The following is a 17,161-nucleotide window of genomic DNA, read 5'->3' as shown; positions in this document are numbered from 1 at the left end:
CCTGTAAATACATCGCAAAAACAGAAAGTGACCCGAAATCAACAGAAAGTACCCAGAAATGCTCCAAAATCAAAAGAAAGTGACACAAAATGTAAAAGAAATGCCCCGAGAATCATCTGAAATTAACCTAAAAACGACAGAAAGTGACCTGTAAATACATCGTAAAAACAGAAAATGACCCAAAATCAACAGGAAGTAATCAAATAATAGGATAGGACACAAAATCATCTGAAAGTAAGCTAAAATAAACAGAATGTGACCTGTAAATACCTTGCAAAAAACAGCAAGTGCCCTGAAATCAACAGGAAGTACCCAGAAATGCTCCAAAATCAACAGGAAGTGATCTATAAACGGGAAGTGGCTCAATCTAAAGGAAGTGACCCAGGAATGCCCCCCAAATTATCTTAAAATGACCTAAAATCAACAAAAAGTGACCTGTAAATGTCGCAAAAAAACAGAAAATGACCCGAAATCAACAGGAAGTACCCAAAAATGCTCCAAAATCAACAGGGAGTGACCTATAAACAGGAAGTAACTCAAAATTGGAAGGAAGTGACCCAGGAATGCCCCCCAAATCATTTGAAAGTAACCTAAAATTGACAGAAAGTGACCTGTAAATACCACGCAAAAAACAGAAAGTGACCCAAAATCAACAGTAAATACCCAGAAATTTGCCCCAAAATCAACAGGAAGTGACCTTTAAAAAGGAAGTGACACCAAATCTGAAAGAAGTGACCCAGGAATGCTCCCAGAATCATTTGAAAGTAACCTAAAATCAACAGAAAGTGACCTGTAAATACCCTGCAAAAAACACAAAGTGACCTGAAATCAACAGGAAGAACCTGGAAATGCCCCGCAATTTACAGGAAGTGACCCAAAGGAAGTGACACAAAATGTAACGAAAATGACCTAGGAATGCCCCCAAATCATCTGAAATTAACCTAAAATCAACAGAAAGTGACCTGTAAATACCCTACTAAAAACAGAAAGTGACCAAAATCAACAGGAAGTGACCTATAGACAGGAAGTAACTCAAAATCGAAAGGACGTAACCCAGGAATGCCCCCTAAATCATCTGAAAGTAACCTAAAATCAAGAAATTGACCTGGAAATAGCCCACAAAAAAGCATAACGTGACCCAAAATCAACAGGAAGTGGCCTATAAATCAACAGGAAATGATGCAAATTGTGCAGAAGGTGACCCTGTATTGCCCCAAAATGTACTAGAAATGACCTAAAATGACCAGGAAGTCACTTGTAAGCACCCCAAAATTACCTGCCATTGACAATGATAAGACTTCCAAATATTTAAGCTAGGAGGACTAGCAGTGAATGCTAATCTTTCAGTGCCATTGACGGCGCAGTCGATACAACTGAGTCGATACTTTTGCAACCAAATATAGTTTCCATATACGACATTTCAGCATCGGTACTTTTGGCAATCCTACTGTATTGTCTTTTTCTTTTTTTGACAATTGAGATCGAACATAAAAGTAAGAGCAAGAAGTAAAATGACATGGTGCATTTAAAGAACGCTGAGTGAACTCAAAGTTCCCACTGTGTGTGTGTTTCTGTGTGTGAGGTCCAAATCGGCTTATCCTTCTCTGACTAATGAGCAGAGAGTCTTAAAGTTGGTCCCAACGCTCAGATGGGGATTAAAATGTAACGATACAAGCCCGGGCATGACAGCCTGCTTAGACGTTTCCATTGTAAGAGTAAGGCAATTGTTAGTCGTTTTTACAGTATTTGTTGACTATGACGTGTAAGTAAGTTGTTCATTGCATTGATTATTGCACATTCACTGCTTTTGCTGTCAACGAAATCCAAGTTCGTTCAAGGTTATATCGCTAAAATGATTGGAAATATGGAAAGCCCTCACCTGGCCCATTAATTTGAGGTGTGACACGATATGTTTTACTGCCAATGGATTTTGGGGTTAATTTATTTTGAAATTATGAATAAGGTTTTTGGTCATGGTGTAGTCATATACAGTGATATTGTCCAAGGAAATTCAGTTCTAAAAAGCTCTAATTAAACGTTTTAATTAGAGACAGGACATGATCATCTTGGAAACTAATTTGATACTTGACTGCTATTAAAATTTAACTATAAACAATATTTACAAAGGAATATTTTGGTCTTTTTATATTGCTAAAATGTTTAGAATTATGGGAAGCCCTGGCCTGGCTAATTAATTTGAGGTGTGACATATTTTTTACTGCCAATTGATTTCGGGGTTAATTTCTTGGGAATTCTTGGGTCATGGTGTATTCATATACAGTGATAGAGTCCAAATAAATTCAGTTTGTTCAGTTCAGTTGGTCTTTGTGAAAAAATATAAGGTTATATTCAGGGGTGCACATAAGTGGTCCGCATGCGCGCATGCGTACCGGAGGTAGACAAACGCGCTGGCCCTCAACGACTTCCATACGCTTTTGCGTACCGATGGCTGACCACCGTATTTGCGGCGGACACGAGAAAGTAACTTCTCAAAATGTCAAAGAGGCAGGCCACACTGAGTAATTACTTCCGTGTTCCCCCACCCCCGTCAAAAGACAGACAGACGACAGAGACGTCACCGGAGCTACCGAAAAAAAGGACTTTTGCTGAAAAGTAGGAGGTACCATGGCTTGAAGCAAATGATGCTCGCACGGAAATGCGGTACAAAATGTGCTGTGAGAATCCCAATGTCGCCGATAAGAGCAGCGCATTTTATGTAGGGTCAAAGAATTTCAGCCATCCAAACTTTGAGAAGCAGGAAAAAAACAGAGCATGAGGCAATTAAGCAAACTATCGATGTCAAACAGGACCCCGCTCGCCCTATGGACAAGTGGCGGAATAAAGGTAATGAACAGCGACATGCACTGACAAACGTGTTTTTGCTCGCATTTTACAAAGCTAAACATGCACGTTCAATAAGGTCTTATGAGGAGGACATCCCACTTTTAAAAAGGGTTGGAGTTAATGTGGGAGCCGCATAATGCCCTTTATTTTGAATTGGTGCTTTTTATTTCTTTACATTTCACTTCAAAGTAATGGCAATTTTGTTGTGCCAGTTGATGTTAATCAAGCATTAATTGTTAATATAATATAATTAAAGTTAATTGGCTCTAAGTAAAGCTTGTCATAAATTTATCGCATCAGGCGGGTCGGCTCTCAAGCTCAATGAGGACCAAGTCACATCTCCAGGTCCTCCTCTGAGAACCTGGGCAAAAAAATTATGTGCACCCCTGGTTATATTGCTGAAATTATTAGATATATGGATAGCCCTCACCTGGCCCAGTAATTTGAGATATGAGACGATATGTTTTACAGCCAATTGATTTTGGGTTTAATTTCTCGTGAAATTATGAATAAGGTTTTTGGTCATGGTGTATTGATACACAGTGATATTGTCCAATAAATTAAGTTCTAAAAAGCCATTATTAAATGCTTTACTTAGAGACCTGACATGATAGAGTTGGATAATAAGTTAATGCGTGGCATTGCAATTTAACAATACAGTATATTTACAAATGAATGTTTCAGTCTTTACAAAGGTATATAAGGCTATACTTCTAAAATGATTAGAAATATGAAAAACCCTCGCCTGGCCCAGTAATTTGAGATATGACACGATATGTTTAACCCCAAAATCAATTGGCAGTTAATTTCTCCTGAAATTACGAATATGGTTTTTGCACACGGTGCGTTAATATACAGTGATATTGTCCAAATAAATTCAATTCTAAAAAGCCGTTTTTAAATGGTTTAATTTGAGATTTGATATGATCTAGTTGGAAAATAATTTTGATACTTGACTACTATTGCAATTTAACAAGAAACTATATTTACAAATGAGTATTTTGGTCTTTATGAAAGTTTATAAGGTTATATTGCTAAAATGATTAGAAATATGAAAAGCCCTGGCCTGGCCCAGTAATTTAAGATATGACACAATATGTATTACTGCCAATTGACTTCAGGGTTAATTTCTTGTGAAATTATGAATACGGTTTTTGGTCATGGTGTATTCATACACAGTGGTATTGTCCAAATAAATTGAGTTCTAAAAAGCCATTATCAAGGGAGACATGACATGATATAGTTGGAAAATTATTTGATATTTTACTAAATTACTACGATTTAACAATAAACTATATTAACGAACGATTGTTTTGGTCTTTATGAAAGCATATAAAATTTAATTGCTAGAATGATTACAGGCATGGAACGCCCTCGTCGGGCCCGTTAATATGAGGTGTGACGTGATATGGTTTCTGGTATATTGATTGACTGTCTGGATACTCGCAATTGTACTCGTCTTTGTTTTGTTTCTTTCAGATCCTGTGCGGCCGCGAGATCCCGCGCTGGGTGAACCGCTTAGCCTACTTTAGTTCGTGCGTGCCCTTCCTGCAGAGCTGCCTGCCCAAAGAGTGGCTGACGCCGGCCGCCCTGCAGTCCAGCGTCAGTCAGGAGTTGCACGCCGGCGGCGAACCGGAAGAGGCCGAAGACGCCGTGGCCTCCGCCTCGCTGGCTGCCGTGGCGCCGTCCTCTTCGTCCTCCCGTCACCAGCCGCGGCGGTAGAAAAGCGTAACCCGCCAGGAGGACGTTGCGCCGTGACGTTACGTGTACATCCTGGCGGCAGAAGACTCGCATACTAGTCAAACAGGAAGTCACCCGGAAATGCTCCAAAATCAGGTTGATGTCCTTCCATTTCCTTTTGTCAATGCTAAAAGGATACGGCTATAACCGTCAAATCCAATGGGAATTTGGACTTTGAATGATTCTCACCTTTGAAACGTCCTAAAAAAATTTCACCGATCATCCATCAACATTGATGGTAGCGATGCGCCGATACCAATTCCGACACGCGCCTGTGTGATATCGGCTGATACCGATCATCTACCAATACCACGTTTTTTTGTTTTTTTTTTGAAAAATGTATTTTTATTTTAAATTATTGCATACGGAAGCGTATTGCTGCCGCAACCAAGAAAAAAAAAGTCCACTCTCATGTTTTTACATGATCATTTCATGTAAAAAAACGTGATAACTATAATATAAAAACTTGATAATTATGTGAATATGTGAAAACTCATTTAAAAATGATAATTACCGTGTAAAAATGCAAAAACGATGATCACTTTTTTACATAATTAGCACATTTTTACATGATAATTATCATTTGAATTATTTTAATATAAATAATATTCATTTGAATTATGTGAAGGCAATTATGTAAAATCGTAAAAATGTATCATGATAATTATGTAAAAGTAAAAATGATTAGCATGTAAAAATGCTAGTTGTAACTAGTTAAGGAAGTAACTTATGAGTTATCACATTTTTCCACAAAAATGATTTTACATAATTGTTTTTACATAATTGTTACGTGTTTACATGTTAGTAATCACGTTATTACATGATCATTATCACGTTTGTACATGATTTTTATCACATGAAAATTATCACAATTTTGCATGTTACCACATTTTGACACAAAAATTGTTTTTACATGATAATTGTTTTCACATAATAATCACGTGTTGACGTGATAGTTATCATATTTTTACATTAGTCATGTTTTTAACATAGCATTTTTAACAGGGTTTTTACATAATTGTTTGTTTTGACATAATTATCATTTTTACATGATAGTTATGTTTTTACATGATATTTTTAACATGTTAAATATCATATTTACATGATAATTATGTTTTTACATGATAGTTATCACATTTTTACAAGATAATTATCACGTTTTTACACAAAATATTTTTACATGTATAATCACGTTTGTACATGATAATTATTTCATGAAAATGATCACATCACATTTTTCCACAAAATTGTACATGATAATTGTTTTTATATAATTATCACGTGTTAACATGATAGTTGTTTTCACATGATAATTGTTTTTAACATAAATATCACATATTTGTTTTTACATGAGTTATCACATTTTTACAATAATTATGTTTTTACACAAATGTTTTTACATGTGTAGTCAAATTTGTACATGATAATTGTGCATTGTACATGAAAATGATCACATTACATTTTCACACAAAAATTGTACATAATTGTACATGATAATTATGTTTTTAACATAAATATCACAATTTGTTTTTACGTGATAGTTATTACATTTTTACAGTCATCATGTTTTTACATGAGTTATCACATTTTTACATGATAATTATCGTGTTTTTACACAAATGTTTTTACATGTATAGTCACATTTGTACATGATAATTGTTATTACATGAAAATGATCACATTTTCACACAAAAATTGTTTGTACATGATAATTGTTTTTACATAATTATCACGTTTACATGATAGTTGTTTTTACATAATTGTTTTTAACATGATAAATATCACATATTTACGTAATTGTTTTTTACATGATAATTATTACATTTTTACATAATTGTTTTTACATGAGTTGTCACATTTGTACATAATTATCATGTTTTTACACAAATGTTTCTACATGTATAATCACATTTGTACATGATACTTGTTATTACATGAAAATGATCACATCACATTTTTACACAAAAATTGTTTTTACATAATTATCACGTGTTTACATGATTATCATGTTTTTAACATGATAAATATCATACATACATAATTGTTTTTACATGATAGTTATTACATTTTTACATAATTATCATGTTCACGATATGAGTTATCACATTTTTACATGATAATTATCACCATTTTACACAAATGTTTTTACGTGTACAGCTATCACGTTTGTACATGATTGTTATTACATGAAAATGATGACGTTATCACATTTGTACACAAAAATTGGTTTTACATGATAATTGTTTTTACGTAATTATCACGTGTTTACATGACAGTTGTTTTTACACACTAATTATCATGTTTTTAACATGATAAATATCACATATTTACATAATTATGTTTTTACATGATCATCACATTTTACACAAAAATTGTTTTACATGATAAGTGTTTTCACATAATTATAACGTGTTTACATACTATCACATTTTACATAATTATCACGTCTTTACATGATATTAATCATGAAAATTCTCAGATTTTTACAGGATAGTGTTGTGTTTTTACATAATTATCATGTTTCTACATGCTAATTATCACGTTTTTTTACATAATTATAATGATAACATCACTTTCCCATGATATCACATTTTTACATACTTATCATTGATTAGTCTGTGATATGATAAGTGATTATAAGTATGATAAGTGGTGATTTTTTTTTTTTTTTATAGTGGCAGCAATACACTTCCATAACTGCTTACTCATTGACTGTAAAGTTATTGCTTTATGGACTCGATAAGACACAAATTCACTCATTATTCGCCATTGACAACACTAGACGTCCAATCATTTTGAAGCGGGAGGGTAACAGCGAATGAACGTTCGCTGGCTTTTTTCACTTTTCTGCCATCAGGAAGTATGGTTTACACATTTTTATCCCGTCTTAACCTTCACCAGCTGTTCAAAAAAAAGACTCGACCAACTGGTTGAATGGTGCTTCTTGCTGATGCAGGTAACCCGAGCCAAACGTGGACCTTTTTTTGTGAGTGACTCGTTAGTAGCAAACCCAGTGCCACGGTGCCTTCAAGCTGGCTCGCCAGGAAGAGCAACCCAACATTTTTCAAATGTTCTTTTATAAACTTGAGCACAGTAACGCCTTCTCTTCTCCGACCAAGCCTTTTCCCCCTCCTCGACTCCAAATATTTCTCGTCGGTTTTAACTTGATCAACTCAGGACACCGAAAAAATCTTTTGGTGGTCAATTTTATCGCTCGTTGATGTCACAGAGAACACGAGACGGCAATTTTGTATGATGATTTAAGAGAAAATAAAGCTTTTGTTGGCCGCATGTCTTACATTTGGACGAATACTCATTCAATTTCTTTTTTTTTTTTCATTATCCATTGTAAATTCAAGGGTAAAGGCTCCTAAATTCTATTTATTTCTAGTAAAATGTTATGGAATTTTGCTATGTTTCATTCAAATTGAGTCTGCAACTAATATAAGTAGAAAAAAAATCCCAAATAATTATTTTATTGTCCTGTGTATCTATCTTTAGTTGTTTTTAAATTAAACTATATTATTTAAGTTAAAGAAGAAAAAAATTCCAATTCGTCCACACTGTCGCTGTCCACTCTGTTGTGTTAGTGTCCCTTTAAGACAATTCTTTTTGCAAAAATGTCATCATTAAAGGGAAATTCAACTGTGGTAAGCAATTTTATTTTTTGTAGTGGTTGATCATAATGTGTCCATTCTGTCACAGCTATATATCACCGCAATGGAATGGTTTCAAAAGGTTTATTTGCAAAATGATACTTTTCTCACCAAGTATCCAAAGTCATGTTAGCTATTATGTCAGCAAAGCGAGGCTGAGGGCTAACTTTAGCGCAAAATGTCGGTTATGTCCTTGTTTTCTGTTCGTCCCGAGTGTCACTGTTAGTGTCCCTTTAAGAAAATTCCCATACGTATCAAAGAAATTTAATCATTTCTCACCAAGTATCCAAAGTCATGTTAGCTATTATGCGAGCAAAGCTAGGCTGAGGCCTTACTTTGCACAAAATGTCCCCTCTGTTAGGTCCATGTTTTTTCTTGTTCGTCCCTAGTGTCACTGTTCACTGTTAAAGGGACACTAACACAATTTAAGGAAATTCTTTTGCAATATTATCACACCAGTGGCGAAAAATTCAACCGGTAAGCAATTTTAATTTTTGACCTTTAAAAATTTAGATTTTGCAGTTTTTTTTGAAGTAGTGGTTGATCATAACGTGTCCCCTCTGTCACAGCTATATATCAAACAAATCGAATGGTTTCAAAAAGTTTATTTGCAAAATGATTCTTTTCTCATCAAGTATCCAAAGTCATGTTTGCTATTATGTCATCAAAGCGAGGCTGAGGGCTAACTTGAGGACAAAATGTCCACTCTGCTATGTCCATATTTTCTTTTCGTCCCTAGTGTCAGTGTTAGTGTCCCTTTAAGAAAATTCCCATATCTTAATGACATCACTCTTCTGTGATAACATCACACCAGTGGCGGGAAATTCAACTGTGGTAGGCAATGTTATCTTCGGCCCACATAAAAATCAGATTTTGCAGTTTTCTGAAGTAGTGGTCGATCAATACGTGTCCACTATGTCGAAGCTATACATATCAAAGAAATTTAACCATTTCTCACCAAGTATCCAGAGTCATGTTAGCTGTTGTGTCAGCAAAGCGAGGCTGAGGGCTAACTTTAGCGCAAAATGTCGGTTATGTCCTTGTTTTCTGTTCGTCCCGAGTGTCACTGTTAGTGTCCCTTTAAGAAAATTCCCATACGTATCAAAGAAATTTAATCATTTCTCACCAAGTATCCAAAGTCATGTTAGCTATTATGCGAGCAAAGCTAGGCTGAGGCCTTACTTTGCACAAAATGTCCACTCTGTGGGGTCCATGTTTTTCTTTTTTTTTTTTTTTTGTTCATCCCTAATGTCACTGTCCACTCTGTCAGAGGGACACTAACACAATTTAAGTAAATTATTTTGCAATATAATCACACCAGTGGCGACAAATTCAACCGGTAAGAAATTTTAATTTTTCACCTTTAAAAATTCAGATTTTTCAGTTTTATGAAGTAGTGGTTGATCATAATGTGTCCACTCTGTCAACGCTATACATAGCTAAGAAATTTAATCATTTTTCACCAAGTATCCAAAGTCATGTTAGCTATTTTGCTAGCAAAGCTATGCCGAGGGCTTACTTCAGCACAAAATGTCCCCTCTGTTAGTGTCCACTCTGTTATGTCCATGTTTTCTGTTTGTCTGTAGTGTCACTGTTAGTGTCCCTTTAAGAAAATTCGCATATCTTAATATCACTCTTCTGTGATAACATCACACCAGTGGCGGGAAATTCAACTGTGGTAAGCAATGTTATCTTTGGCCTACATTAAAAATCAGATTTTGCAGTTTTCTGAAGTAGTGGTTGATCAATACGCGTCAAAAGCTATACATATCAAAGAAATTTAACCATTTCTCACCAAGTATCTATAGTCATGTTAGCTATTGTGTCAGCAAAGCGAGGCTGAGGCCTTACTTTAGCACAAAATGTCCATTCTTGGGTCCATGTTTTTTTTTTTGTTCATCCCTAGTGTCACTGTCCACTCTGTTAGAGGGACACTGACACAATTTAAGGAAATTATTTTGCAATAGAATCAAACCAGTGGCGAAAAATAAAACCGGTAAGCAATTTTAATTTTTGACCTTTAAAAATTTAGATTTTGCAGTTTTATGAAGTAGTGGTTGATCATAATGTGTCCACTCTGTCCACACTATACATATCTAAGAAATTTAATCATTTCTCACCAAGTATCCAAAATCATGTAAGCTATTTTGCTAGCAAAGCTAAGCTGAGGGCTTACTTCAGCACAAAATGTCCCCTCTGTTAATGTCCACTCTGTCATGTCCATGTTTTCTGTCTGTCTGTAGTGTCACTGTTGTGTTATGTCCCTGTAAGAAAACTCACTTTGCAATAACGTCACACCAGTAAAGGGAAATTCAACTGGTAAGTAATTTTAGTTTTTGACCTCCTTTAAATCTTTAGATTTTGCAGTTTTATCAACTAGTGGTTGATCATAACGTGTCCACTCTATCACAACTATATATATTTATATATATCAAAGAAATTTGTTTCTTATCAAGTATCCAAAGTCATGTTAGCTATTATGCAAGCAAAGCTAGGCTAAGGGCTTACTTTTGCAAAAAATGTCCCGTCTGATAGTGTCCACTCTTTTACGCCCATGTTTTTTTTGTTTGTCTGCAGTGCCACTGTCCACTCTGTTAAGTTTTGTTAGTGTCCCTTTAAGAAAATTCTTTTGCAATAACACCACACCATGAAAGGGAAATTCATCTGATAAAAGCAATTTATTTTTTGACCTCCTTTAAAAAACTGGTTTTACAGTTATATGAAGGAATGGTTGATCATAACGTGTCCACTCTGTCACAGCTACATATCATAGGAATTCAAAAGGTTGATTTGTAAAATGAGAGATTTCTTATCAAGTATCCAAAGTCATGTTAGCTATTATGCAAGCAAAGCTAGGCTAAGGGCTTGCTTTAGCACAAAATGTCCCCTTGGATAATGTCCACTCTGTTACGTCCATGTTTTTGTGTTTGTCGGTAGTGCCACTGTCCACTCTTTGTTCGTGTCCCTTTAAGAAAATTCTTTTGCAATAACATCACAACATTAAAGGGAAATTCATCTGATAAAAGCAATTTATTTTTTGACCTTTCAAAAACAGATTTTAGTTTTACGAAGTAGTGGTTGATCATAGCGTGTCCACTCTGTCAAAGCTATACATATCAAAGAAATTGAATCATTTCTGATCAAGTGTCCAAAGTAGGGCTGCAGCTATCGATTATTTTAGTAGTCAAGTAATCGAAGAACTAGTTAGTTCGAATAATCGAGTAATCGGATAAAGAACACATAAAAATTAAAATACCTGAGCTGATCCTCAAACGGTACAAAAAAAACAATAAATGAGGATCTATGTACAACAAAAGGACAGTTGGCTAACATCCATAACAAAAGTACGCTAGCTTAAATGCTATAAAATGCTAACATTTTTTTTTTTTTACAATGCTGTTGACAAATAGTTCAGACACATATTCCCTCAAAAAACGGCTAAATATGCCTATAAACTAAATTATGAATGCATAAATAACATTAGCTCAAACAAAAGCTTAGCTTGCTTTGGTCTTAACAGGGAGCAGTTGGATTCAGCCATGTAAAATGAGGCAGACCAGAAGACAGTGTATCAACCCTAATCAATAAAACTAAGTGCAAACACTTTCAAAATAAACAATTACAACGCCACTTTAATTAAACGAATACTTGAAGCAATACAATTAGAATATTTTTTTCTAATCGAATACTCGAGTTAATCGATAAATCGTTGCAGCACTAATCCAAAATCATGTTAGGTATTAAGCAAGCCAAGCTATGCCGAGGGCTTACTTTAGCATAAAATGTCCCCTCTGTTAGTGTCCACTCTTATGTTTTGTCAGTGTCCCTTTAAGAAATTTCTTTTGCTATAACATCACAAAATTAAAAGGAAATTCATCTTATTAAAGCAATTTTATTTTTTGACCACCTTTAAAAATCAGATTCTGCAGTTTTATGAAGCATGGTTGATCATAACGTGTCCACTCTGTCACAGCTACATACAAAAGGCTGATTTGTAAAATTACAGATTTCTTATCAAGTATCCAAAGTTAGCTATTTTGTTAGCAAAGCTAGGCTGAGGGCTAACGTTAGCACAAAATGTCCCCTTTGTTATGTGTCCACCGTTACGTCTAAACGGCACCCTATACAAAAAAAAAAAAAAAAAAAAAAGACCCGATTTCGGTAGTTTAGTAATATGAAACTGAATTGGTGACTGAATTTTAAGATGAGGTCAAAGGTCATATTGATATGACACTTGTCAGGTATCACTAGCCTATTATGGAATCCCGTCTCATAATGGTGAGTATTTTTTATAATTTCATTTTTGCATAATAGTGATCGAGTGTCCACACTGTTAATGTCAAAATGGCAGCCGATTAAAAAACTGATTCACATATTAAAAATTTTATGCTTTTTGATTTAGTCGTAGGCTTTTTGGGCCTAGGTTCTAGGCACAAACTTTAATTTTATTGGCTTTACTGGCTGGAACTTCCAGTTAAACTCCAGAGGCACCTAACAAAAGAAAGAAATACACATTAAGGGAAGGATAAGAAGTACGACTGACATGATTGTAAAGTGTCTTACAATTGTCTCCTCGCACGCTTCCACGTTGTAGCTTTGCAGCAAACGGACCAGGACCATTTTCACAGTGAGGAGAGCGTAGCGCATCCCCACGCAGTTTCGAGGGCCCAAGCCAAAGGGCAGGTAAGTATAGGGCTGCACCTCTTCGATGTGTTCTTTGTTGAACCTGGAAGGTTATTTGCGAAATAAAAGACTAAATAAAAAAGACTATTTATGGATCAATATTGTACTTCTTATAAAACTATACAAGATTATTTTTCTGTTATATATATATGAGGCGGAAAACACAGACAAGGCTGAAAAAGCAGTTTCTGCTCTTGCACTCCTCTTTCAAAGAAACTGCTGTATTTTAAGCCAAAACAGCTGTTGTGTTTGACAGAACAATATGTCTATATGCTGCCATAGCAGATTCATGGCACATTAAGCCCCCAAACTGTTTTTAATTTGTCAGTTTTACCCTGAAAAACCTCCGTTTACAGATGTTGCGCAACCTCTTTTGTCTCAACCCAGCCATAAAACTAAGGTAACTGATTATATTTATTGTTCAAAATCTCTGTCATTTTTAGCTTAGAATCATTATTTGATGTCTAATATTTCGTTAAAAAAAAAAAAAGATTTTAAAACATTATTCACTTGCATATTTTAAACTTTCAAACAAATAATGTCACAATGATCTACCTAATACAGTGCCTTGCAAAAGTATTCGGCCCCCTTGAACCTTGCAACCTTTCGCCACATTTCAGGCTTCAAACATAAAGATATGAAATTTAAATTTTTTGTCAAGAATCAAAAACAAGTGGGACACAATCGTGAAGTGGAACAACATTTATTGGATAATTTTAACTTTTTTAACAAATAAAAAAGTGAAAAGTGGGGCGTGCAATATTATTCGGCCCCTTTACTTTCAGTGCAGCAAACTCACTCCAGAAGTTCAGTGAGGATCTCTGAATGATCCAGTGTTGTCCTAAATGACCGATGATGATAAATAGAATCCACCTGTGTGTAATCAAGTCTCCGTATAAATGCACCTGTTCGGTGATAGTCTCAGGGTTCTGTTTAAAGTGCAGAGAGCATTATGAAAACCAAGGAACACACCAGGCAGGTCCGAGATACTGTTGTGGAGAAGTTTAAAGCCGGATTTGGATACAAAAAGATTTCCCAAGCTTTAAACATCTCAAGGAGCACTGTGCAAGCCATCATATTGAAATGGAAGGAGCATCAGACCACTGCAAATCTACCAAGACCCGGCCGTCCTTCCAAACTTTCTTCTCAAACAAGGAGAAAACTGATCAGAGATGCAGCCAAGAGGCCCATGATCACTCTGGATGAACTGCAGAGATCTACAGCTGAGGTGGGAGAGTCTGTCCATAGGACAACAATCAGTCGTACACTGCACAAATCTGGCCTTTATGGAAGAGTGGCAAGAAGAAAGCCATTTCTCAAAGATATCCATAAAAAGTCTCGTTTAAAGTTTGGCACAAGCCACCTGGGAGACACACCAAACATGTGGAAGAAGGTGCTCTGGTCAGATGAAACCAAAATTGAACTTTTTGGCCACAATGCAAAACGATATGTTTGGCGTAAAAGCAACACAGCTCATCACCCTGAACACACCATCCCCACTGTCAAACATGGTGGTGGCAGCATCATGGTTTGGGCCTGCTTTTCTTCAGCAGGGACAGGGAAGATGGTTAAAATTGACGGGAAGATGGATGCAGCCAAATACAGGAACACTCTGGAAGAAAACCTGTTGGTATCTGCACAAGACCTGAGACTGGGACGGAGATTTATCTTCCAACAGGACAATGATCCAAAACATAAAGCCAAATCTACAATGGAATGGTTAAAAAATAAAAGTATCCAGGTGTTAGAATGGCCAAGTCAAAGTCCAGACCTGAATCCAATGGAGAATCTTTGGAAAGAGCTGAAGACTGCTGTATATGTTAGATGATAAATAATCGATCCAAAGAAAAAAATTTGAAGAAAAAAAAAAGGTTTCAAAGTGTAAATATATGAAAAAGAACATCTCAACCACTCCTTGATGTCTGCGATTTCTGCATCGCGACCTTTGTTATTTTACTATGTTTCACCCATAAAGTCCCCCAAAATCCAGCTGTTGCCATTCACAGCTGTGTCTTGACACTCTGTGATACATGCTACATGGAGTTTTTGGATCAAAACAAGGTAAGTACGTGATAATAATTCGTTAGGGTCACGGCGTCTCTAATTCTGCTCTCGCTTGCTCTCACCTCCAGATAGGGTTTTACTGTTTAAAAAACTTTATTTTTTTTTTCTTAAATGCCCTCCTGAGATTTTAAGCTTTCCAATGATGTATCACCCGCCATATATGTCGGAAAACACCCAGGTGACTTGAAGTTCTGCTCCGAGACCCCCAATTTGGCCAACTTTCAAAATTGTCCGATATGCATGTGTGATACCTCATTGTAAAGGTTAAAATCTCAATTTTCCGGGGGAAGAAAATTTTTGAACAGGAGGGCATTAAAAAAAACAAATTTAAACAGCAAAACCCTATCTGGAGGTGAGAGCATGCGAGAGCAAAATTACAGACGCCATGACTTTAACGAGATATTATCGCGTACTTACCTTGTTTTGATCCAAAAACTCAATGTAGCATGTATCACCGAGAGTCAGGACACACCTGTGAATGGCACCAGCCGGATTTTTTGGGGATTTTGTGGGTGAAACATGGTAATATAACAAGGGTCGCAATGCAGAATCGCAGACATCAAGGAGTGGTCGAGATTTTCATTTTTATATATTTACCCTTTTCAATGTTTTTTTTTCCAATTTTTCTTTGTTTGGATTGATTATTTATCATCCAACACATCGGGGAAAATGCGACAGGAACAAAAAAAAATACAATTAAGCGATAGTTATGAGATAGATATCCTTGACTTTTTTACCGATGCCAATTTTTTCATTGTGACATAAGTTGTTTAAAAGTTCAAAATATGCGAGTGAATAATTTTTTAAAGTTTTTTTTTTTTTAAACTAAATATTGGACATCAATTAATGATTCTAAGCTAAAAATGACAGACATTTCGAATAATAAATATTATTACTTACCTTATTTTTATGGCTAGGTTGTAACAAAAGCGGTTGTGCGACGTCTGTAAATGGGGTTTTCCGGGGTAAAACGGACAAATTAAAAAAAACTTTGGGGGCTTATTGCGCCATGAATCTGCTATGGCAGCATATAGACACATTGTTCTATCAAACACAATAATTGTTTTGGCTTAAAATACAAAGTGCAAGAGCAGAAACTGCTTTTTCAGTCATATATATATATAATATATATATAGTCTTTATGAAACTATACATGTTATATTGCCAAACAAAACCTCTTATTTGGAAAGCCCTCACTAAGCCCTTTAATATGAGGTGTTACATGATATGCTTTACTGCAAATTAATTTATGGCTTTAACTTCGACTGAACTTCTGGAAATGGTTTTTGATTGTTTTGCTGTCATATTTAGTTATACTGTCAAAAATGACTTTGGCTCTTGAAAGCCACTATCATGCTCTTTAATTTGAGATATGACACGACATAGTACAAAAATAATGTGATACTACTTTTCTATTGCAGTTTAACATTAGTCAGTCTTTGTGGATACAGATTTGTGTCTTTGTGAAAGTACATGAGGTTATATTGGCGAAACAATTTCATATTTTGAAAGCTCTCACCAAGCCCTTTAATATGAGGTGTTAGATGATATGCTTTACTGCAAAGTATTTATGGCTTTAACTCCGACTGAACTTCTGGAAATGGTTTTGATCGTTCTGCTGGCATATATAGATTGTCAAAAATAACATTGCCTCTAGAACGCCACCATCATGCTCTTTAATTAGAGGTATGACATAGTACAAAAATAATTTGATACTACTTTTCTATTGCAGTTTAACATTAGTCAGTCTTTGTGGATACAGATTTGTGTCTTTGTGAATGTATATGAGGTTATATTGGCGAAAGAATTTCATATTTTGAAAGCCCTCCCCAAGCCCTTTAATATGAGGTGTTACATGGTAAGCTTTACTGCAAATTAATTTATGGCTTTGACTCCGATTGAACATCTCGAAATGTTTTTTTTTTTTAAATGCAGGCATATTTATTGTCACACATAACCTTGCGTCTAGAAAGTCACCATCGAACTTTTTTAATTGCGATATGACATGATATAGTAGGAAAATAATTTGATATAACTTTACTATTGCAGTTTAACAATGTCTTTTTGGATACAGATTTATGTCTTTGTGAAATTATATGAGGTTATACTGGCGAAACAATTTCATATTTTGAAAGCCCTCACCAATCCCTTTAATATGAGGTGTCACTTGATAT

The 17,161-nt window shown here is 35.4% G+C and overlaps 2 protein-coding genes across 2 annotated transcripts in view; one reads left to right on the top strand and one right to left on the bottom strand.

Moving 5' to 3' along the window:
* The window catches only part of desi2 (desumoylating isopeptidase 2), a 28,673-nt gene extending 19,409 nt beyond the window's left edge, over positions 1–9,264 (top strand). Inside the window, exon 5 of the mRNA XM_057848138.1 lies at positions 4,324–9,264. Within this exon, the coding sequence (XP_057704121.1) occupies positions 4,324–4,566 (243 nt within the window). The 3' untranslated portion in view covers positions 4,567–9,264. The remainder of the gene's footprint in view (positions 1–4,323) is intronic.
* Positions 5,604–17,161, bottom strand: part of LOC130922894 (cytochrome P450 3A30-like) — a 30,089-nt gene continuing 18,531 nt past the window's right edge. Inside the window, exons 12-13 of the mRNA XM_057848137.1 lie at positions 12,804–12,966; positions 5,604–12,731 (exon numbers count right to left, since the gene is read on the bottom strand). Of these exons, the coding sequence (XP_057704120.1) occupies positions 12,660–12,731; positions 12,804–12,966 (235 nt within the window). The 3' untranslated portion in view covers positions 5,604–12,659. The remainder of the gene's footprint in view (positions 12,732–12,803; positions 12,967–17,161) is intronic.

This window comes from Corythoichthys intestinalis, chromosome 10, assembly GCF_030265065.1.
Source record: "Corythoichthys intestinalis isolate RoL2023-P3 chromosome 10, ASM3026506v1, whole genome shotgun sequence".
NCBI lineage: Eukaryota > Metazoa > Chordata > Actinopteri > Syngnathiformes > Syngnathidae > Corythoichthys > Corythoichthys intestinalis.
Note: the sequence above shows the minus strand (reverse complement) of the source record. Positions and strands in the feature narration are given on the sequence as shown.